This window comes from Bubalus kerabau, chromosome 14, assembly GCF_029407905.1.
Source record: "Bubalus kerabau isolate K-KA32 ecotype Philippines breed swamp buffalo chromosome 14, PCC_UOA_SB_1v2, whole genome shotgun sequence".
Classification (NCBI taxonomy): Eukaryota; Metazoa; Chordata; class Mammalia; order Artiodactyla; family Bovidae; genus Bubalus; species Bubalus kerabau.
Genome location: NC_073637.1, coordinates 71,443,178 through 71,466,344, shown reverse-complemented (window position 1 = coordinate 71,466,344; position 23,167 = coordinate 71,443,178). Strand labels below are relative to the sequence as shown.

At 38.2% G+C, this 23,167-nt stretch overlaps 1 protein-coding gene across 2 annotated transcripts; it reads left to right on the top strand.

Annotated features, from left to right (window-relative positions):
- The first annotated feature begins 200 nt into the window (after positions 1 to 200).
- Positions 201 to 20,786, top strand: PLEKHF2 (pleckstrin homology and FYVE domain containing 2). 2 transcript variants are annotated; one of them, XM_055546618.1, is made up of 2 exons: positions 201 to 515; positions 18,229 to 20,786. In XM_055546618.1, the coding sequence occupies exon 2, from the start codon at positions 18,243 to 18,245 to the stop codon at positions 18,990 to 18,992; it is 750 nt and encodes a 249-aa protein (XP_055402593.1). In that variant the 5' UTR covers positions 201 to 515; positions 18,229 to 18,242; the 3' UTR covers positions 18,993 to 20,786. The 2 variants fall into 2 exon arrangements, with proteins under 2 accessions (XP_055402593.1, XP_055402594.1); XM_055546619.1 differs by lacking the exon at positions 201 to 515 and adding an exon at positions 11,199 to 11,343.
- Positions 20,787 to 23,167: the final 2,381 nt, after the last annotated feature.

Here is a 23,167-nt window from a genome sequence, read left to right as displayed (position 1 = left end):
GCCTGCGCCCGGCAGCCCAGGTAAAAGACGTCGCACGTGCAGCCAATCCGCGTCAGGGCGCACGCCCCCGACTCCGAGCAGAGGAGCCAATCCCGAGCCCCAGCCGCCCAGGCGGGTGTGGCCTCCGCGCTGGCTCCGCCCCCTCGAGCCTGGCGCGCGGGACTGCCCGGGCGGGGCGAGGGAGCAGGCCAGAAAGGGAGGGGAGCGAGCGCTAGGGGTGTGATCGTGCCCGCGCCCGCGCCCGGCGTGTGGGTGGCGGCGCGCTTGTGCGCGCGCGCGCAGGGGAGAGGCCAGCCCCGCCGGCCGTTGTGGGCTTCGACTGGAGGGGCGGGAGGGTCACCTGCGAGCGTCTGCGACGCTCGCCCGCCCGCCCGCCGCGTCCGGAGCGCGCCGGCTGCGCAGGGCCGCTGGCTGCACAGCCTGCGAAGCTGGGGCGGGAGGCGAGGAGAGTCCGCGCGCGGCGCCCGGGACGAGAAGTCGGACCTTCGCCTCTGCGGCCGTCCGCGCCCGGCTGGGTAGGTGAAGCCCGGGCTTGGTCGTCGGGCGGCCCCCCGGAGGGCCGGGAGAAGAGCAGCGAAACTTTCCGGGCGCTTCCCCCCCGCGGTCCCCGGACCGTCGGCGGCGCGGGGAGGTGTCGTCGTCTCGGGCGGCGGCGGCGGCCGACGCCATGTTGGGGTCTGTGAGAAACGGGGCGCTCCCGGGCGGCTCCCCGCGCCCTAAGGGGGCCGCGGCCGCCCGCCGGAGGGCTCGCGGGCCGCAGGGAGGGCCGCGCCGGTGCTCGTCCGGCCCGCGGGGAGGGGGACCCCGAAGTCCGGCGAGAAGTTGTGAGGGCGTGAAGACGGGTGTCCGTCGTGGCCACTGGCGTTTTGGGGTGCCAGCGTCTTTCTGTCCAGAAAGTTTGCAGGGTCTGGGCATCAGGGACCTTGTAACTTGAACAGCGTCTTTTTACGGGATTTGAGAACTTAAACAGCGTCTTTTTATGTGATTTGAGGCCAAAAAAAAAAAAAAAAATGGCACCGCACAATTTGCCCTGATAGAAGTGCTGGCTCCGATGCCTTTCTTATTTGGAGTCTTTTAAAGTCGTATGCCAAAGTTTTTCTTTAAAATTTTTGTTGGGAGGCCGACAGCTTGCTGTTCCTGCGGCTTGAATACCCCGTGCGCTCTTACTACGTTGTAATAGTAACTTGGTGTGCGGTGAAAAGAACGAGTAGTATGAAGGTTACAGCTAACCAAGCCCTTCTCTGTAATTCATAGACTCAAGGTTTGTTGTTTTTTTAGTGCGTTACTGAAGAAATTCAGCAAAGAAAGCCAGGACCGTTCACTGAGAGAAAGGCGTGTGTTGTTCCCTTTAAGAGTAAGGTGAAGTGATCTTGACATTGTGAAGTTTTCCTCCTCCGTTTGGTTTATAAAGGTGCATGCCTACCGTGTTCTGAGCATTTACATTTTTCTGTACTCTGGTAGCTCGTGGGGTCCTCGGGTTAATTCAGTATTAAGGAAGGCTTCTGTTTTTAATCTCTACGGGTCCTCACAGCATTGGAGGTGAATAGTATTAAGTTACTTATTCGGAAAGCACATGTAATCGCCTCAAAAAATAAAACTGGTGCGCTGACCAAGGCATCAGAAAAGATTCAGCTTGAATCAGCCCAGTAAATGAATGTCAGTTACTAGTTTTAATAAAGGCATCTGGGCTTCCAGATTTCTGTTGATTGTGTTGAGAGCATTCTTAATCACAAATAAGATAAATACTTCAACATGTCTTGGAGAATTTCTCTTCTTAATCTGTAGGTTAAAATAGAACTTATGCTCAGGTTTGATTGTTAATATTCCTAGTTTTTGTTTTGTTTTTTCATTGTCAGGTGATTGCCATTATACATATGTGTTTTTCGGGCTGAAAAGTTACCTGGAGTTGAGGTGATTTAACTAATGTCACAAATCTAGCGGACAACTTGGTATTTAACTGAGGTCTTATAACTGAAGCCTTCTCAGTTTTCTTACAGCGTAACTTTGCAGGATACTTAACTCATTCTCGTGGAGCAGTTTCTGTCCATTTTGTTTTCTCTGTCCTAGCTGCTCTTTCTGATTTTAATTTAGTTCCTTAGTGTGTGTGTATTTCCTAGGAATTTCCCTCATTTCCAAGGTTTTATATACTGAAATTTTTCCTCTTAAAAATACTCAGCCTATGCTCTTTAAAACTTTTTTGCACAGTTCTCCTTATCCCACCCCCTCTTCTCCCCAAGAATAAGTCACTTATCTATTCAGATGCATCCCAGTAAATATTACATTTTTTCTGCCATGGCACTTCCTCAACAGCAAGGGTTACTTGAGTTCTGACTTGCCTCTTCATCCTCAGGGTGCTGAGAACATGATGCTCAGAAAGGGTTTGAATGGATGAATACACATACACTTTTTGTAAATATACTTCATGAATTTCTTAAGTTGCACTTTTCAAGAGTGAAAGTAGTTCGATCTTTTCTAATTGCCCCCCCCTTTTTTTGAGATTTTATCTTAGTAACTCAACTAAATTTGGACTTGGGGTGCAGAACTTGAATGTTTATGAAATTTCCAAGTAGATAATGTACTGAAGTATAATCAAAGAAGCAGCAACAGTGGATCAACAAAAAGATAGTAATCATACTTTTAAAGTGCAACTGTATTTAGTGTTTGCACTGGGTAGAAATAGTTAATGCCTTAAAAATTTGAAGATCATGTTTATACATTTAAGTTATTTGATAGAACACCCTCATTTCTCTTGTCACTTATTGTTTTTTTAGAATTGTCTTAGAATTTTGTTTTAGAACATCTTATTGGAAAACATAAACATTGCTTTTCTGTTTATGAATTTATCTTTGGAACCAGCTGCGTGCTTAATAGCAAGGTGTATGTTGGCTTAAGTGAATAAAATGTACTCTGTGGATACACTCTCACAGTGCTGTTTTAAATTGCAAACCCTCCTTAGGTGGTGGTCTGTAATTCTGTAATAAAATCACTGTAAAATTTGGGGTTAATTCCTTGTTTCCATAATTTTCTCTCCAGTCAACCCGTAAATCACAAATTTTGTGCTTCGCTTGGGGGTGGGAGGAGAGCAGGTCCTGGGAAGAGAACAGAAGGCATTCAAGTAGTTGCTGTGAGTGCTAGAGAAAGCAAGGCTCCATTCTAGCTTGTGACTCTTGAATCTTGAACAGGTCACTTCATTTCTTTAACCTTCATTGAACTTATTTGTAAAATGGACACAAACTTTGCCTCCCAGTGTTTACTAAGATGTTTGTGGAAGTGCTTGGTGCAGGATGTTCAGTAGGTTAATCAGCAAATGAGCACAGTGGCAGTGAGTTAAAAGTTTTAAAAGGGAAGGAACCTTTAGAAATACCTGGTTCAGTTCTCAACTTTGGCTGCACATTAGCATTCCCCGAGTAGCTTCTTAAAAATACTTGATGCCTGAACCCCACCCTTCAACAAATTAATTACAATTACTGGCTTTGGAATCAAAGTATAGGTAGCTTTGCCAGTTTTTTTTTTTTTTTTTTTTGGTCTCTTTGTTTTAATGTGCAGTCAGGGTTAAGAACCATTCATTTAATTCAGTCTCTCATGTTCTTATTCTGTTCATTTTGTGGTTGAATAAAGTGCAGAGAGAGGTTAAGTACCAGCCAAATTCCTGTCAGGTTAGAAAGAATGAATTTGGAAGAAAGTGAAGTGCACAGAGATTAAAGTAATAGTTACCTTTATTTCAGGCCAGAAAGGCCACATTCAGAGCTACACTTCACTAGAAAAGTCCAGTGACCTTCATCTCCATTTTACATTAATGACCTACATGAGTGACTGTGTTCTTTAACCTTGTCATCATTTAGACCTCAGGTCTCAAACTGTGGCCAGAGATTGTCATTCCAGGGCCTGTCTTTGTATTTTTCCATCCTATCCAGGGAACCAACTTTTTGTCCTCATGGTTACCTGCAGTCCCTCCCAGGCTGTTAGTTTTCTTCCTTTTTCCCAATCTTGAATTCTGTAGTTCATATACTATGAACCCACTAGTCCCACACAGTCCTCCTCTCCTTGACCTTATATTACTGGTCAATTCTCAACTTGTAAATATCACCTTTTACTTTTTCTTTTGTCCCTGCCTGCTGCTGCTGCTAAGTCACTTCAGTCGTGTCCGACTCTGTGCGACCCCAGAGACGGCAGCCCACCAGGCTTCCCTGTCCCTGGGATTCTCCAGGCAAGAACACTGGAGTGGGTTGCCATTTCCTTCTCCATTGTCCCTGCCTAGCACCCCCGAAAAAAGCACATCTATCATGACTTAAATATTTGTTTTCCAGCTGACTGTGTGTTAGTTCATTTCTAATCTTTTTTCATCCCAAAGTTGACTCATTTTCTTTATTGCCTTTTCACTCCTAACTCAGGTTGCTAAACCCAGTCTTGAAACACTTGGCTCTTAACAGATGACCTTGCTTCCTTCTATGGATTTTATGATGTGAATTTTCTGTTTTCTTCTTTGCATCAACTCGTTCATTTTTTTTCTTTACAATTCCATTTAATTCTTTATATTTTGTTTTGTTTAAACAGTAGTTGAAGAAAAAAAACTTCTTGTATTCTTCTTCTGCATTGGCAGGTGGATTCTTTACCCACTGAGCCACCTGGGAAGGCCCTAATTATACCCATAATTTTGTGTTCATTTTTCTAAATATTCTTTCTATTTTGTTAATTTAAAACCCATTTCTTTGTTTATGAGAATATGTTCAATATAAAATAATTAGGCAGTATCAAAATATTTCACCCTAGTATCAATACTTAGAGATAACCAGTAGTACTGAATTTTTGGTGGGTGTCTTTCCAGACTTTAAAGAAAAAGAGTTATATTGTATGTGCTGTTTAGAAGCTTTTATTTCATAAACTGCCATATTTAACAATTTTCCATGTTAAATATTAATCTGTGTTCTCTAAAGAGCTATCTAAAAATCTGTTGTATGGATTTGCCATAATTTTTTTGTTGAATGTTTAGGTTGTTTCTGACTTTTCAGCATTATAGACAAAGCTACAGTATATATCTTCATGTGAACAGCTTTGTACACTGGTCTAATTATTTTTTGCATTTTTCTTGGAAGTAGAATTGTGAAAACTTTTTAAAGTGCTTACATTGCCAAAAATGGCATTTTGAAAAGCTTTTCCAGTGCACTCTCAAGACTATGCATGTTCATTTTCTCCACATCTTAGGTGAGTAATACATCATTTAAATTTTTATTTCATTGATTAGCACTGAGAGCCAATGTTTTTTCAATTTACTGGTTGTTTTCATTTGTTCCCTGATAGCTCATTTGGTAAAGAATCTGCCTGCAATGCGGGAGACCTGGGTTCAGTCCCTAAGTTGGGAAGATCCCTCGGAGAAGGGAAAGACTACCCACTCCAGTATTCTGGCCTGGAGAATTCCATGCTCTCTATAGTCCATGGGATCCCAAAGAGTTGGACATGACTGAGTGACTTTCACTTTTCACTTCATTGGTTCCTTTGGAAATTGCCATTTGTATCTTACCCATTTTGGGGGGGAATATTTTCCTTTTATCTCATTGATTTATGGGAGCCCTTTATATATTAAAAATGTGATCCTTTGCCACATTGTGCAACAGTTTTTCTTTAACTTTAATTCTTCCCTCCCCCAGTGTTGAAGTTTAAAATGTTTATGTAGTAAAATGTTTTCTTTTATGATATTTGGCTTTTTTAAAAAAATTGGCTGCATCAAGTCTCAGTTGCGGCATGCAGGGAACTTCGTTGCGGCAGCGCAGGCTCCGTAGTTAGAGTGGCCAGGCTTTGTTGCTCCATGCAGTATCTTAGTTTGGATTCTTAGCCACTGGACCGCCAGGGAAGTCCTGATATTTGGCTTTTGAAATGTTATATTTAGCCATTCCTTTCTAGGGCTAGAAATTTAGGTTCTGTTTATCGCTATTAGAGTTGATGCCACTGGGAAGACTTGTGTTTTACAGCCCCCTCTACCACCCCCAAGAGTTTTATTTTTCAGGATAAACTGTGGTTAAAAATTGCAGGGTCAAAGAACTCTGCTTTCTGAAATATTACTATATCTTACCTTTAGTCCTTGATTTTTTTCCCACCGCGTTTCAGTGCCTGTTGTGGCCTTCCAGCACAATGAGTTTACTTAGTCTCTGAGACTTGGAGGACATGTGAGAGCATGTTGAAAAGGTGCTTTGTGCTCTCTTGTCTCCTTCTTTCTTCTCTTGCTTCTTCTCCTCCTTTTAAACTAGGCATTCCCCAAAGGTTAGTCCCCTGTTCTCTCATTCACAGCAGCAACAGTCATCTCTTCACACATGACTCCTAAATCCCTTTATGTCCTGGAGCTTCCTGCTTTTCTTGGTGTTTCTGTTGTCTGATAGATGTTTGTCTGATGGATACCCTGAAGGTACTTCAAGATAAGTATGTCCCAGAATGATTTCTTCTCCCTCCTGGAACAAAGCTAGCATCTGATCTGCCCAGTGCTTAAACCTTTGAAGTTGTCTTACATTCAGTTTCAAACACATTCACTTGGTAGCTAAATCCTTGCTGCCTTACCTTAGTAAGAGAGGAAGCACTCTCTCTTATTTCCATCTGCCTTACCTTAGTAAGAGAGGAAGTACTCTCTCTTACTTCCATCTTCCCCTTTTTATTTCTGGTGTCAAATTTGTGGCTTAGACTTGGTACCTTTCATTTAGAGAATATTGTAATATACCCTTGCCTTTTTTTTTTTTTTTTTTTTTTTTGCCTTCAGTATTGCTTCTTTGGTAGTCTCGTCATGTGTTCTGCCTTTGTGTACTTATTAGTATTTTCCTAGTTAAAAACCTTAGTCTTCCCATTGCCTATATAGTAAAGTCAGATTTCTACTTTACCGCTATACATTCCCCAGACCCTGCTTCCTCCAGCCTGGGCTCAGTTATTTCCTTATTGTATTTGAACACCATCATCATCTTTATCTCTTTCTCTCCCATAAATAGTTTGACTTTTGCTCTAAGGCCTAGCTTGAATTTCTAGTCATTTAAGAGTTGTTTCTAAATATTCCCTCTGATCAAAGTTACCTCCCAACCATAATCTTTGGCCTGAGGTTTCATCACTCTTTTTATATTTCTAATTAAAAAAAATTTATCTTTTGGTTTGTTTTTCCTCTGCTCCTTTAGACTTTGAGTGCACAGATTTGAGGTAATCATATTCCTCTGTTCATAGCACATTATATGCGTACCAAACACTTTCTTGTTTTGTTTCCTTCCTTATCAGTTTCTCCCATCATCCTCTTTCCTTTTGGAAACATATCCTAATGTATAACACATGAATTACATATATCTGTATATAAGCTTGGTGACTACCTTTCTTCACAAAAAGTGTGAGTTTTGAGTACTTCGATCTTTGTACAAAGTGATCAGTAAATTTTTTTTTTTACTTGAAATTAACTGAAAATTGCTGATTTTACTAGCTTCCATATTGCTTACACTAAGAACCCAGGGATTTAATTTTAGTTTTGCTCTTCCACATCTAATTAGTTATGGCAGTCCTGAACCTTACCAGTTTTTTCTTTTCCTGTTGCAAACTTCAGCCTTGCCTCAGCTTTCCCCTTTTGTAGTAAATTTTCAGCTGGGTCCTGCTTTCAGTCTCACCCTTGTGAAATCTTTCATTGTTTCCACAGTTATCTTAAAAGAATCCAGATCAAATCAGGCAACTCATTCCTGAGGCTTTGAAAAGAACCCTCAGGAATCAACAAGATCTCTCCCCTGTTTTTCCTCCACTATTTTTCCACTAAATAGCTTCTTCTGCTAAATAACTCTTATACTACCTCTTCTGCAGCTGTACATGTAACTTTTTTTTTCTGGGGGAGAGGGGGAAACACTTTATTTTAAAAATTCGGAGTCCTTACAGTTCTTCTGATTTTAAAAGCAAGGGATTGGAGTACATGTAACTTTTTTACAACACATTTTTACTTGTAGGGCTTTATGCCTTATCATTTTTTTGTCTTTTGAAGTTCAACTTTTTTTTCACAACCTGTTTCAAGTGTTCACCTGCTGCATTCTTCCTTACCACTTTTTTAAATTATAGTATTTATTTCATTATGTTTTTTATTAAAACTTTTTGGAAACACGTCTTAATTCCCAGTGTCTGGTTCATTCTTTTTTTCCCTTTAACACAAAGCATAAAGTCTTGAATATGATGAGGTTGTAAGTACTGTTAGGGCTGTGATGGCACCGGCTTTATTCTTCACATATTATACAGTGATTTAACAGCTGTCAGCACTGTGCAGCTGCCCCTGTACAAATACTTTCTGAAATGATGCAGTTTTTTAATCTGAAATTTGTTGATGAAAATACGCATACATCATCATTTTTTATTTGCTAACTAAACAGCTGTGCTTTTTGGCAAGAGAAGAAATCATTTTTATATATTATCATAAGATTGAGACTTTAAAAACAGGATCTGCTATGCTCAACACTTAGAATTCATAATTAGATACTACAGTTAAATAGACCAGAACATTTGCTGTAAATTTAAAATCTGTGGGCCTAGTGAAGCATTTGATGTGTGGGGTGTGGTTCCTGTTTTGTGTGAAAATTAGTACTATGAATGTCAAAAGTGATGTCTTTGATTTTTATAAAACCCAAGATTGAGAAGTTGCTGCCACTTTTAACTGCTCAGTGCACATTGGTGGTATGTATATGCAAGCAATTTTGTAGGCACTGTTGGGAATACAAAGTTGTAGGAAATGATGTTCTTTTTTTTCAGGAACCTCCAGACCTGTTGAAAATAAGCAGACATAGACATTTTTATAAAATTTAATAGAATGTAAGTGCCATCAAATGGTACAGGTGAAACACCACGTGGCAGTGAGGTTACTGAACTGACTGATAAGATTTCAGAGTAGCAGGTGGAGGGGAGGAAGCCCAGAGCATATCCTGGGAATAACTGGTAGTCTGATTTGATTGTAAGAGAACATACAGAAAGAGGCAAAACTGAATAGATAGGCAGGCTGGGGCTTAACTGAAGGGCTTTGCATACTAGAGTAAGGATTTTGGATTTGATTTAGTTGGCCAGGGAACCTTTGGTTATTGAATAGAGAGTTACCTGGTCATAGCTGTAGTTAAAGAATATTAATGTTGTTTTGTGTGGTGTGTTTTAAATGCAAGTTAAAGACTAGAAGACTTGTTTCAGCTTGAGGTCATATTCTTCCCCTCTTTAAAGACCGTTTTTTAAAATTCACAATGTGACCCTTCTGGTTTTCTAAATTAATTTTAGAAAATCTTCAACTGTGGCTTAGTTGTTCTTTATATACCATGGTGAGTTTTTCTATCATGCCTAACCTATTTGAAACTGCCTTTACTGAGATGCTAAATTAGTCATAGCTTTACTTTTCACTTCCTGTTAGTGTTTGAATAATTATTTTGAGCATATTTAATACTTATTACCATATATTTTAGGTTTCTTGTGTCTTCAGTGGCTTTTCCCAAGTGCATAGTAAAGTCCAATGAATGGAATAAATATTTCTGAAGGTAGCAAAGTATAATGGAAAACCATGCATTAAAAAAAAAAATGGCGTCCTAGTGGAAAGGGGAGGGAAAAACTTTGTCTTTTCTTATTGATAGAATAAATACATTTTATTAAAATCCCAAATTTAATTTGCCACATGTTCAACCGTTTCTTGCTTTATTATCCTAGTTTTTTATTGATCATCTTACCTAGAATTTCCTGATAATAATAATCAGGAAATTCTAGGTAAGATTTTATATATAGGTAAATGGATACAGGTAAGAATTGAAATAACAAGATAAGAATTGATATAACTTTCGAAAGTAAAACCTTTTTGTCCTTTGCTTAGGTGTGTAGAATTATTGTTCATTAGACTTAGGTGTATTAGGAGAGGGATAGTCTGCTGTAACACTTACACATTTGCCCAAGGAGGATGTACCTCTGATAGTTGCTGCTTTTTAAAAATATCTTTTTCCTTCCTGCTTTCCTGTTTGTGTCTTCTTTTCTTTCTACATTTGCTGTAGTCTGAATTCAGCAGTAACACAGATTTTAAAATGTTGATTGATGTTAAGACACAGTCAAAAATTTGATTGAAAGTTAATTTGTAGGCAAGTAAGGCTTGTAGTGAGCTTCCCTGGTGGCTCAGTGGTAAAGAATCTGCCTGCCAGTGCAGGAGTTGCGGGTTCAATCCCTGGGTTGGGAAGATCTCCTGGAGAAGGAAATGGCGACCCACTCCAGTATTCTTGCCTGGGAAATCCGATGGACAGAGAGCCTGGTGGGTTACAGTTCATAGGGTCGCAGAAGAGTTGGGCACGACTTAGTGACTAAAAACAAAAAACGAAAACAACAAAGTCTTGTAGTAAACCAGAAGTATGACTTATTTATTATCAGAGTTCATTATTTTAAAGACCGAAAGGGCTTTGCAGATTATTTTATTCAAGGTGGTGGCTGGTGTGGGTGGGTGTAGAGCGGTTAGGTAGTTTGTATGAAATCTCTTATTTAGTGCCTGAGCTGAGATTAGAATCCAGGTCTTTTGGTTCATAGTTTATTGTTTTTTCTGGTATAGTGCACAGTTGAATGAATACTCATTCTCACTGATATCAGATGTCTTGGATTCAAGTAAGAAATTAGATGATTTTTTGTTTTAAAGTCACCTGCAAGGATGAGATACGAAGTATTGGTTTTCACTAAGAAGAACTGGGCCATAGTATTCTGTGACAGTTGGACTGCTTCTCAATTGTAACTAGTATTCTTTTTAAGAGAGTTTTGCCTCATCTAGTATTACATTTTTAACAGGTGGTAGACACTCGATTGAAGAACATACTAACTTTAGAAACAAGGTTAGTAAAAGACTAGAGTGGAACTTGGACAATTCAAATACAGTTCTTGTCCACAGGAAAACTTTTTTTCAAACTTTGGAGGGTTTAATTTTTTACAATTGGTTTATAAAGCTGACTTCTTAAAGGTTAAGAGGATTTCTTTTTTTTGTCTTTGTTTTGTTTTTGTCTTTGTTTTGTTTTCGGTATGCTTTTGCTGTTTTAAACTATGAATTAAGGCTGCCAGACACCATTTGCTGAAAAAGAAGACAAGGGGAATCATGTGGAGAACTGTTAGAACGTGTGCTGTGCCACGCTCAGGCGTGTCCTCCTCTGCGGCCCGGGGACTGCAGCCCGCCAGGCTCCTCTGTCCATGGGATTCTCCAGGCCAGGATACCGGAGTGGGCTAGAATGTAGAGGTCCTTGAAGTGGCTGGATATGGGAAGAAACTAACAGAAATATTAGTACTTTTCATATAATGAATTAGAAAATATAATGTGGAAAAGAGATTCAAAATAGCAACCAAAGTATGAAGTACCTGGGAATCGATGTAAGTAACATAATAATCTTGTGATACAAAACCTACAGAGTTACTAGGCCCATTAACCCAACGGTTAAAACCTTGGGAAGAGATAGTATCAACCTGTTAGGAACATCTGAAATTATAAAGATGTTAATTTAATCCAAGTTAATTTATGACTATAATATAAATTCATCAAAATTTCAGTGGATTTGGTCTGTTTATTTTTTTTCATTTATTTATTGTAATTTAACATGGTTCTAAACCTGAGCTGCACAGTAGAATTACCTGGGGAATTTTGAAGGATATCAGTGTAGGCCACGGAGAAGGCAATGGCACCCCACTCCAGTACTCTTGCCTGGAAAGTCCCATGGACAGAGGAGCCTGGTAGGCTCCAGTCCATGGGGTCACTAAGAGTCGGGCACGACTGAGCAACTTCACTTTCACTTTTCATTTTCATGCATTGGAGAAGGAAATGGCAACCCACTCCAGTGTTCTTGCCTGGAGAATCCCAGGGACAGAGGAGCCTCGTGGGCTGCCGTCTATGGGGTCGCACAGAGTCGGACACGACTGAAGCGACTTGGCAGCAGCAGCAGCAGCAGCAGTGTAGGCCATACCCCACATACCTCAGACTAATAAAATCAGAACATATTGGGGAGAGATCTAGATAACCATGTTTCTTAACCTTTTATATTCATCATCACAGTCTATTGCTTTCAATTTTGGTTTTTGAATTTCTATTTTAATTGGTTCTTAATATTTGTAATGAATGATACTTATATATTTTATTATTTCTTAGAGATTTTCAAAACAAAAAGGAAATTTTACTTACTAAATAACATAGCTTGTGATTACCATATGCGCTTATTAGACATGTATAAATCTAAGATACAGTACAGGATTTTAGTGATCTTATTTTTCCTATATCTTGAAGTACTTTACTATTAGGAATTATTAACAGCCCCCCCCCCCCCAAAAAAAAGAACATAGAAGTAATTGCCTAGAAGGATGATACAGTGATAAAATACCACCATTGCACCATTTTTCAGTTTTATTATTGCATTAACCAAAGGATTGCATCATTTTTCAAAAAGATGCAAGAGCAGTTTGGAGATACCCTTCTTAGTCTTTTCTATTTATTTTAAGCTTTCTTTTAACATATTTGCTAATATAGATTTTTTTAATTTTACCTTTTCCATATAATGACAATAAAAGGGCAAAACTATACATTTCAGAGCGATTAGACAAGTCAGAAGATAAGTGGAAAGAAAAGGCTACACTTAGACTTAATGATGATGGTAAAGCATTATTAGTGAAATCTCAGCCTGCAAGTCTTCAACTGATGATTTTCTCGACGATTTCTCAAGACTCAGAATTGATTAGTAAACAATGTTCCTAAAAGCAAATGGAAATATTATAGATTCATGATTGATAACTTACGAGCAGTTAGTTGGATATAAAGGATACATCTTTTATCATTTGCAAACATACAGATTGTTTTGCATCTGTATGCATTCAATAACAAAAACATGGAATAAGAAATTTGCTATGTTTAAATTGTTATAAAGATTGTTCTTGAAGTTATTTTTTACTATCCCTTTATTCGTATTGCTGTAAGTTGGTTGTAAAATGACTTAATGTAGTAAAAGTAAATGAAAATAATATTTTGGATCCAGATGGTACATTGAGATGACTGTTCTTTCTGGTGTTCTAAAGGTTAGAGCTCCCTTGTGGTTTCAGGCAGCTAAGTTGGGAACCACTGTTCTGAGAAGATGTCATCTGAACGAATAAACAGAGGAGATTAGCTAAAACGTGTAAAATGTTAAATAACGGGAAATACTCTAGGCTGGTTTTACCAGGTGCATGTTACTGACAAAAGAATTAAAAACAGAGTAAAGGATTAGACCAGACAGCCCAGAAGTAGTGTTATAATACTGCATAAAAGTTTAATATGAGAGAACATCATAAATCAGTAGATTAGATTATTAATACCAATAAATAATAGCTACCACATGTTGACTACTTGCTTTGAACAGTATTTATACATTATCTCCTTTAATCCTCTCCTGACGTAGCTATTATTATTTCCATTTGTAAGTGTGGAAACCTGAGGTCACACAGTATTTGATGATTCTAGAGCAGTTGACATCTTTAGAGTGTGAATATTTGAAAAGAAAAAAGGGTTTTTTACCTATGCCAGAATAAATTTCAGGTGTATAAAAGCATTAAATGTAAAATTCATCTAATAAAACAGAATAGTAAATAGGAACACCTGATGTCTGGATAAGAAAAGTTTAGCAGTCATGGGAAAAAATCACAAAGGAAAATATATGTAAGTATAACTACTTATGAAAAATTCCCTCTGTGTCAAACACCATAAACAAAATTGCAGAATAATACACTAGGAAAATCACTGAGGTAAATGGGTTAATAACCTTTTTGTATAATATACAGATTAATAATTAAATAGATGAACATAGGAGTACAGATTAGTAAACATATTAGAAAATGGCCGGCCTCACTAGGTAGCTATAAAATAAAACATGCAGTTAAATTGAAAGTACTCTTCTTTCCTGTTTTAGGACCTTTGTTCATAGTATTAGTTCCTTTGTAAAGCTGACTCCTCATCCTTTAAGACCCAGTGTGTAGCACCACCTCAGTGAAGTCTTTGAATTATTGAATAAATGAGTTTTTTCCCTATATCTTGGCACACTGCTGATTTCCTTCATTGCACTTCACCTTTTAGAATCACCTGTTCATTTACTTACTTACTGTCTTTATTCTCTACTAGACTCTGAGCTCTGAGAGGAAAAGGATAATATCCGGCATTTAGAAAGTATTCAGTAAACAGTTTTTGAATGGATAGACATAATAAATAAAAGTAAAAGAAATGAATAAGAAATCTACATTTAAAAAAATCTACCCTGCTGAAATTTTTAAAGGGAAATATTCTGTGTGAGACAAGATGGGTCGGTACAGTCATTGTGCTGCGTGGTAAATTGGTATTGCCTTTCAGAATGGAAACCCTGTAAAAGGCAGCCTGTGCTCTGAACATTGGTGCCTTTTGACCCAGTAATTTTTCTTCTTGGAATCAATCCTAAATAAGCCTTCTCTGCCAGAAGATTTATTCTTCCTAGCTCTTACTGTATTCACTGGTATTCCTGCCTAAGAAAAGTAGACAGAAGTTCAGTTGGGCCACATTTTATATTAATAGTTGTCTTCTTTTCCTGCAGATATGCAAGGGGCTCGCTCTTTGGCTAGCCTCAGTATTCTTGTATTCTGATACCCTCACAAAACTCTTTGAGAGTTCTTACTGTTTGGGGCACCTCAGGTGGTAGACTTGAATTTGGACTCTGGGAGAAGGTAGAGGTCCTCTTTCAGCCTAGGCCAAAGGGTAATGCCTTATAAATCCAGTTTATTGAGAACCTGCTTTGGGGTATCTAGCAATTATCCAGTTAAAGGTGGTGTTTTGATTTCCCGTTTGATAGTCTCTCATCCTCTCAGTCCCTCCCTGTTGTGCCCGGTCAACCTTCTTTTCTCTGTGTGTGTTTGTGTGTGTGTGGCATTTGTATATTCCTGGGTTTTCAAGCTCAGTGCTTCTCCTTTTCTTGTCAGAAAATATTTCAGGACTGACAGGGATAAGGGAAGGGAGGCCAAAGGCCTTAAGTTCTTTGTGCTCATTGTTTTTCAAATACATTAATAGGTTACAGTCCATTACGGAAGTCAATCAAATGGGCTACAGCTGTCATTGAAATAAATGAAGATGCTAAAATACATCCGAAGAAGGCATTGGCAACCCACTCCAGTACTCTTATCTGGAAAATCCCATGGACAAAGGAGCCTGGTAGGCTGCAGTCCATGGAGTCGCAAAGAGTTGCACACGACTAAGCGACTTTACTTGCACACATTGGAGAAAGAAATGGCGACCCACTCCAGTCTTCTTGCCTGGAGAATCCCAGGGAGGGCGGAGCCTGGTGGGCTGCCGTCTATGGGGTCGCACAGAGTCAGACACGACTGAAGCGACTTAGCAGCAGCAGCAGAATACATCATACATAGTTGAATTATATATGTTTGTAACACTACAATATGAAATACATTTCATATCAGTGTCACTGTCAAACTTTGAAAGCTATTTGTTCTAGCCAAGTAACAGTTAATGCCCTAAACTGCACTTTCATTGCATAATTTTTAAACGGGAAGAAATTTATGAACAGAGATTCAGGCTTCATACGTTGCAAAATCAGAAGACTGGCCAAATAAATAATGATGACCTATCCTTTCAGGTTATTTTCTCAAATTAGTATTCTTTTATCCTCAGTAGGTTTAGGGTTTACTGTGAGGGTCCAGAGGCTAGCAGTAACTTTCTTAGTTCTTGTAGAGTCAGTGGAGCCTTAAGGAATAATTAGTGTGCGTAATATATTGGTTACAGCGCGGAGGAATCAGCTTTGAGCCCCGGTTCTGTGACAGCCATGAGCATGGTACTTAACTCCTTTGTGTCCATTTACTCATCTGTAAAATGGAGCTAATAGTGCATATTCTATTATAAAGTTGTTCTGGGTAGAAGTATAGTAAAGCTCTTGCTTGGGCTCCCAGTGAGTAGTTATTCCAGACTGTTTGCCTGAATCTCTCTCTTCATGCCTTAGATTCTGCTTCAGCTCACATTTCAGCTAATATTACTAGATGCTTCTTTGGGAGAGAAAAACTTCTCTAGTTATTTCACAGGAGTTTGAGACAGTTAAAATAGGAAAATAATAAATGTGAAAACCACTGCACAGATTTTCTTGATTTTTTTTTTTTTTCCTGTTTACCGCCTCCCCAACTAGGAGGTAAGCCTTGAAAAGTGGGGACCTTGCCTGTGTATTTAGATTTATTTTCCTGTACCTAAATCCATGCCTAACAAACACTTGTTGAGTGTTTGACTATAATGTAAATTATGAAAAATTATCCATAATTGTACTTCCCAGAGCTAAATAACCATTGTGGATATTATAGTGTATAGTTTTCTAATTTTACATACTTAACTAGTTTCTATTATGCAACTTATATCATATTTCATTGAGTCTAAAGATGAACAGGTTTTACTATATTTTGTGTCTTTAAAATTGGGATGTCTTATAATCAGGAGTTTACTATGATTTAATTGGCAGCATTTTTCATTCTCAATAGCACATAAAATGAGACTGTTATCTTAAAAATCAATAGGATCTTAGATTTGATGAAATTTGGTATATATTTGAAACAAAAATGAGATCATTATGTTCAGCTTTCCCCACCTAAATATCTTGAACATTTTCCCATATCACTGTATTTAGATCTGTCATATTCTTAACAGATATTTAGCATATTAATTGTTCAACCAGTTCCTTTTTTAAAACATTGGAGCTTTTCCTTTTTTCTGTTACAGTGCTGCATTGAATACCCTTGTACATATCTTTATGCCCTCAAGTCAGTTTTCTTTTAAGCGCCTGGACCTACAGGTGCACATGTTTTCTGTAGTATATGAGGGTAACTGTCCCTATATCCGTAATAGAACTGCTTCCTAAGAAATTTAAATAATTGTGGTAATCTGCTGAATGAAAATATATCCTAATGTTTTATTTGCTTACTTAATTATAAACGGAATCAAGCCTCTTTGTATGTTTACTGTTTTTTATTTCTGTGATGCACTTGTGTTAATTGGCTGGCAGATTTGCCCTAATTAGAAAGAGAGGCCGTCACAGTTTGGAGCCATGCATTGTCATTAATTCTTGGGAATAACTTTCAGGGGCAGAGTCCATTCTTGTGGAAGGCAAGAAGTCTTTATAAGGACCCAAGATTGGGGGAAAAATTAGATCTAGAGCTTAAATCTATGCTCATTTAAAATTAAATTAATATGGGTTTTGCATATTGCTAAGATGTTCTTGTCAACATTTTTAAGTGCCTTTGCTGTGACAGGTGATGTGAGTTTCAAAGGCAGATATTGGATGATCTCTGCCCTTTAGTTTCCATTGCAGCCTGTGGAGAAGACAGATTTCAGTCCTTCCACAAGAGTGAGTCCAGAAGGTACAGGGAATATGAAGAGCACAGAGGAAGGTGTTCAGTCTAACTGAGTTTAAGGAAGGCTTCCTGGAGTAGGTATGAAACCTAACCTGAGTTTGGAAGGATAATAAGAGTTAGCTGGGGGTAGTGAATGGTAAAGGATGCAGCAGCGTGAGAGAAGATATGGGTGGTTGAAGTGGACTGCCATTGATAGGGTTTTCTTAGAACATAGGATTTGAGGTAAAGAGTGACTTAGGATGAGTCTGGGAAGATAACGAAGAACCAGATAATGAAGGGCTTTAAATGCCATACTAAAGATTCTGCATTTTATAGGGTAAGGGGAGTAATTTTGAGTAATGGCATGATCAGATTTGCATTTGTGAAATTATTGCCTGAAGATTGATTAAGGGGCAAGACCTCAGGCAGTGATATGTGTTGGGAAACCATTCTGGTAATCCAGGTGAGAGAACTGAGGCTTCAGCTCAGTGGTAAGAGCTTACTGGAAAAATTAGTCACTTCTCTTAGTTTATATTAATATAATATTTGACCCTCTTGTTCAGAATACCTCTGAGATTAAATTTTATGGAACTGATGACTTATTAATTTTATAATTATTTGTTGTTTTACGTCTGTAATAAGTTTATTCTTGCATAAATATCCTCTTAACTAGTATGGTACTATATAGAGATGGTTAATAAGTGCTTTTGATGATTATGAAAATTGAGAGAGATTACCTCTTTTGGTGTGCTTAGTGATTATTTTAGAAACAATTGGAGAACTTTGCTTTGGGGTAAAAGCAATGATTTGTTAGATTAAATTTAGATGGTGTCACTTTTAAAAACTTACATGCATTTATAATTTGTATGTGCTGATTTCTCTCTCTCTCTCTTTTTTAAGGCTATTAGCAAAAGATGGTGGATCGCTTGGCAAACAGTGAAGCAAATACTAGACGTATAAATATAGTAGAAAACTGTTTTGGAGCAGCTGGCCAGCCCTTAACTATACCTGGACGTGTTCTTATTGGCGAAGGCGTATTGACTAAGTTGTGCAGAAAAAAGCCCAAAGCAAGGCAGTTTTTCTTATTTAATGATATTCTTGTATATGGCAATATTGTCATCCAGAAGAAAAAATATAACAAACAACATATTATTCCCCTGGAAAATGTCACAATTGATTCCATCAAAGATGAGGGAGACTTGAGGAATGGATGGCTGATCAAGACACCAACGAAATCATTTGCAGTTTATGCTGCCACTGCCACTGAGAAGTCAGAATGGATGAATCATATAAATAAGTGTGTCACTGATTTACTCTCCAAAAGTGGGAAGACACCCAGTAATGAACATGCTGCCGTCTGGGTTCCTGACTCTGAGGCAACTGTATGTATGCGTTGTCAGAAAGCAAAATTCACACCTGTTAATCGTCGTCACCATTGCCGCAAATGTGGTTTTGTTGTCTGTGGGCCCTGCTCTGAAAAGAGATTTCTTCTTCCCAGCCAGTCCTCTAAGCCTGTGCGGATTTGTGACTTCTGCTATGACCTGCTTTCTACTGGGGACATGGCCACGTGCCAGCCTGCTAGATCGGACTCTTACAGTCAGTCATTGAAGCCTCCTTTAAATGATGTATCTGATGATGATGATGATGATGATAGCAGTGACTAAGGGCATATATAAATATTTAATCGGGTGTGACTATCTGAGAAATCAGCTCTGGGGGAATGTAAAATTCTGAGCTTTTTCTCAGTTTTGCTCTTGCCATGAATTTGCCTGAGAAACTTTCAACCTATGTGCCTCAGTATACTCTATAGAAAATAGGTCCTGTTATCATCCCCCTCCCCCTGCCACCTCTCCTCACCTCCCCCAGCTCCCTATTCTTCTACAGGGACAGACTATTGCAAATATATCAGACAAATGTTTGGTTTCTTGTTTTAATTCTAGACTACTTTCTTGGATGGTTGGGAAGAGACATTTAACATATCATGTGCTGCATTGTTGTTTATTATATGTTCTGTTATATGGAAAAACTAAAAGCAAAGGATGGAGAAAGGAGTAAGATATGGTTAGTGAATTATGTTATTAGCTTTTTTCTAACCATCCTATCTAAAGGTTAAGATACCAGTAACAGAAATACATGTTTTGGAAATACTTTTTCATATACCAGGTGGTGCCTTATCATAATAGCACTGTTGCATGAAATAAGCCCCTACCTTCTCACTTTCTAGTTTGTTTTAAAACTACACTGGTGCTTTCTGAGGTAATAAAGTGAATGTTATAGATGGGTGTAATTAGGAAATACTTCTCATTTGACAGCTACAAGTAACTAAATTTTGAGGTCCTTCATTCTGTATGAATATTTTTTCATAAAACATTATTGTTGTGATTATATTTTTACTTTATAGGTACCAAATTATAATTGTCATTCTTAGGAGTTTGGTTTGAAATTTACCAAGGACAAATGGTTATTGCATTATATCCGCTGACATATTTTTAAGGTGTAAATTCATCTGCTTTAACATTGTTTCTAGAATGAAAAATCTTACACAATTTCTCAAAATATAAACAATCTCTATAAAAAAATCTCATGCTAGAGCACAGATAAAGATTTGGAAGAAATAATGTAGGAGGATGGTCAGTACAGACCAGTTAAGTTTGGTAGACTTCATATCTGTGGAAGTATTTTCTATTTCAGTGTGAAGCTATCTCAAATTTACAAATATAGTATTATATTTTATAAAATTTTGTAAAGTCCCAAACAATATTTCTATTTTTGTAAAACAATTGTATGTTTTAATATGTTTCTGAAATCATTTTGCAATCTATGGGAGTAGAGCAGCAGTTGATCTTTCTAAATTGTGAACTTGATTGAGTCCGTCTAGATTGCTTTTGAGAAGGGGTAATTTTTCACTCTCTGCTTTTGAGGCAGCCATTAGGTTGAAAGTATATTTATCACATAAAACTTGATGCGTTTTGCACTACTCTCTCCATTTGTATGCTGCAAATAATCTTTCAAATACGAAAAATCAGCCTGAAGTTTGTTTTAAATTTTAAATTCTTTTGTTTTAAAATCTTTAAATCTGGATGTAAGGCAGATGTCATGAGAGGTTTGATTTAATAATTTGTGACAGGGGATTCTTTGGTTTGGTTAAGGCACTAACTTAACTTTTAAATTGTGGAAGCGCCTGAGATAGGTCTCCCTGTAGGAAATGTGAAAGAAAGGCACAGCAGGCATTTTGTTTGTTTTAATATCATATGGACTTTTGTTTCTAAGCAATATTTACACATAATCAATAAACGTATCTGAAAAGAACCATAAAACCTGACATGTGCTAATGGAGATTTGGTGGTACATAGGAACCTAGCAAATTCAAGAACCAAGGGGAAATGTTCTGAGATAACATTTATGTTGTCCACTTCTATTGACTCTGTTTTTACAATAAAAAGTATTTTACAACTTTATCTTCTGTTCTGTGCATGTTGTAACTTGAAGATTTTTTATCCCTTGCTAAGGTTAACAGAGACGTTATGCATATTTTACCTCGTTTCAAGAGCTGTGAGTGTCTTCTATGTCAGGGGTCTCCAGCCTCCGGGATCTAATACCTGATGATCTAAGGTGCAACTGATGTCATAATATTAGAAATAAAGTGCACAGTCAGTGTGATACTTATGAATCATACAGAAGCCGTGTCCCCACCCCACCCTGTACCCTGATCTGTGGAAAAATGGTCTTCCATGACACTGGTCCGTCCCTGGTGCCAAAAAGGGTGGGGACCGCTGTTCTGTGGTTCAGGCATTATTCTAGGCACTAGGAGTAAAGCAGTGAACAGAAATTGCCTCTTTTTCATGGAATTTACCTGCAAGTAGAATCCAGACTGTTTTCTTCCAGACTTTTTTCTGTGTTTTTTTGTAAAACTTAAGAATTTTACTTATAAACCTGAGATCATTTTGGTCCCAATTTCTCATCCTGTTCTCTTTAATGAAACTTACTTGGACTGTACTGGATCCCCAGTACATTAATGAAATTGATAACTGTTGGCATAAAGGAAACAAAATCCCATAGATGCCAAAGAAAAACATTAAATTGAATACACCTTAATACAGGAGTTCATGCCTTTGGGTCAAGTACATAAAATGGCCAGTTTTGTACAAAATCAATGTTTATATATGTCTTTTATGCTGAAATTCTTATAAACAGGTAGTTTTGAACTATACCATTATTCCTGAAAGATCCCAGTAGTTGAGCTGCAGTCTTCTTTCTCTAATTTGTTCTCAAATACATGTTTTTGCCTTATACAGTAAAGTATTTGTTATCTACAAATACACTAGATTGCCGTACATTGTAGAAGATAAATAAAATTGAGTAGTAACAACTAGGATGAAAGTACATGAAATTGTGTTTATTGGTAGTGACCAAAGTTTTTATTTAAAAGCTAAATTAGAACCATTCAACATGTATTAAATGTTAAATGAATACCACTGAGATACGAGCTAAATCAAATCCCTTATGTTTATACAGTGGAGGTGATGAATGGATTCAAGGGATTAGATCTGGTAGATTACCTGAAGAACTATGGATAAAAGTTTGTAACATTGTACAGGAGGTAGTGGCCAAAACCATCTCAAAAAAAAAAAAAAAAAAAAAGAAAGCTGAGGAAAGAAGAGATGCAAAAGCCAAAGGAGAAAGGAAACACCCAACTGAATGCAGAATTCCAGAAAATAGCAAGAAGAGATAAGAAAGTCTTAAGTGAGCAATGCAAAGAAATAGAGGAAAAATAATAGAATGGGAAAGACTAGATATCTCTTCAAAAGAACTGGAGATACTAAGGGAACATTTCATGCAAAGATGGGCACAATAAAAGACAAAACCAACAAGGACCTAATAGAAGCAGAAGAGATTAAGAAGAGGTGCCTAAAATGCACAGAACTACACAAAAAAAGGTCTTAATGACCCAGGTGACCACGAAGGTGTGCTCACTCACCTAGAGCCAAACATCCTGGAGTGTGAAATCAAGTGGGCCTTAAGAAGCATTACTATGAACAAAACTAGTGGAGGTAATGGAATTCCAACTGAGCTATTTCAAATCCTAACAGGTGACACTGTTAAAGTGCTGCACTTGATATGCTGGCAAATTTGGAAAACTCAACAGTGGCCACTGGATGGTAAAAATTCAGTTTTCATTCCAGTCCAAGGAAGGGCAATGCCAAACAGTTGTACTCATTTCACATGCTAGCAAGGTAATGCTCAAGTCCTTCAAGCTAGGCTTAAGCAGTACGTGAACCTAGAACTTCCAGATGTAAAAGCTGGATTTAGAAAAGGCAGTAGAACCAGGGATTGAATTTGCAACATCTGTTGGATCGTAGAAAAAGGGAATTCGAGAAAAATGTCTACTTCTGCTTCATTGACTACGCTGAAGCCTTTGACTCTGTGGGTCACAACCAAATTGTGGAAGATTCTTAAAGAGATGGGAATACCAGGCCACCTTACCTGCCTCCTGAGAAATCTGTATGCAGGTCAAGAAGCAACAGTTAGAACTGGACCTGGAACAACGGACTGGTTCAAAATTGGGAAAAGAGTATGTCAAGACTATATTGTCACTCTGCTTATTTAACTTATATACAGAGTACATCATGTGAAATGCTGGGCTGGATGAAGCTCAAGGTAGAATCAAGATTGTTGGGAGAAATATCAACAACCTCAGATAAGCAGATGTCACCACTCTAATAGAAAGTAAAGAGGAACTAAGGAGCTTCTTGATGAGGGTGAAAAAAGAGTGAAAACTCTGACTTGAAACTCAGCATTCAAAAAACTAAGATCACAGCATCCAGTCTCATCACTTCGT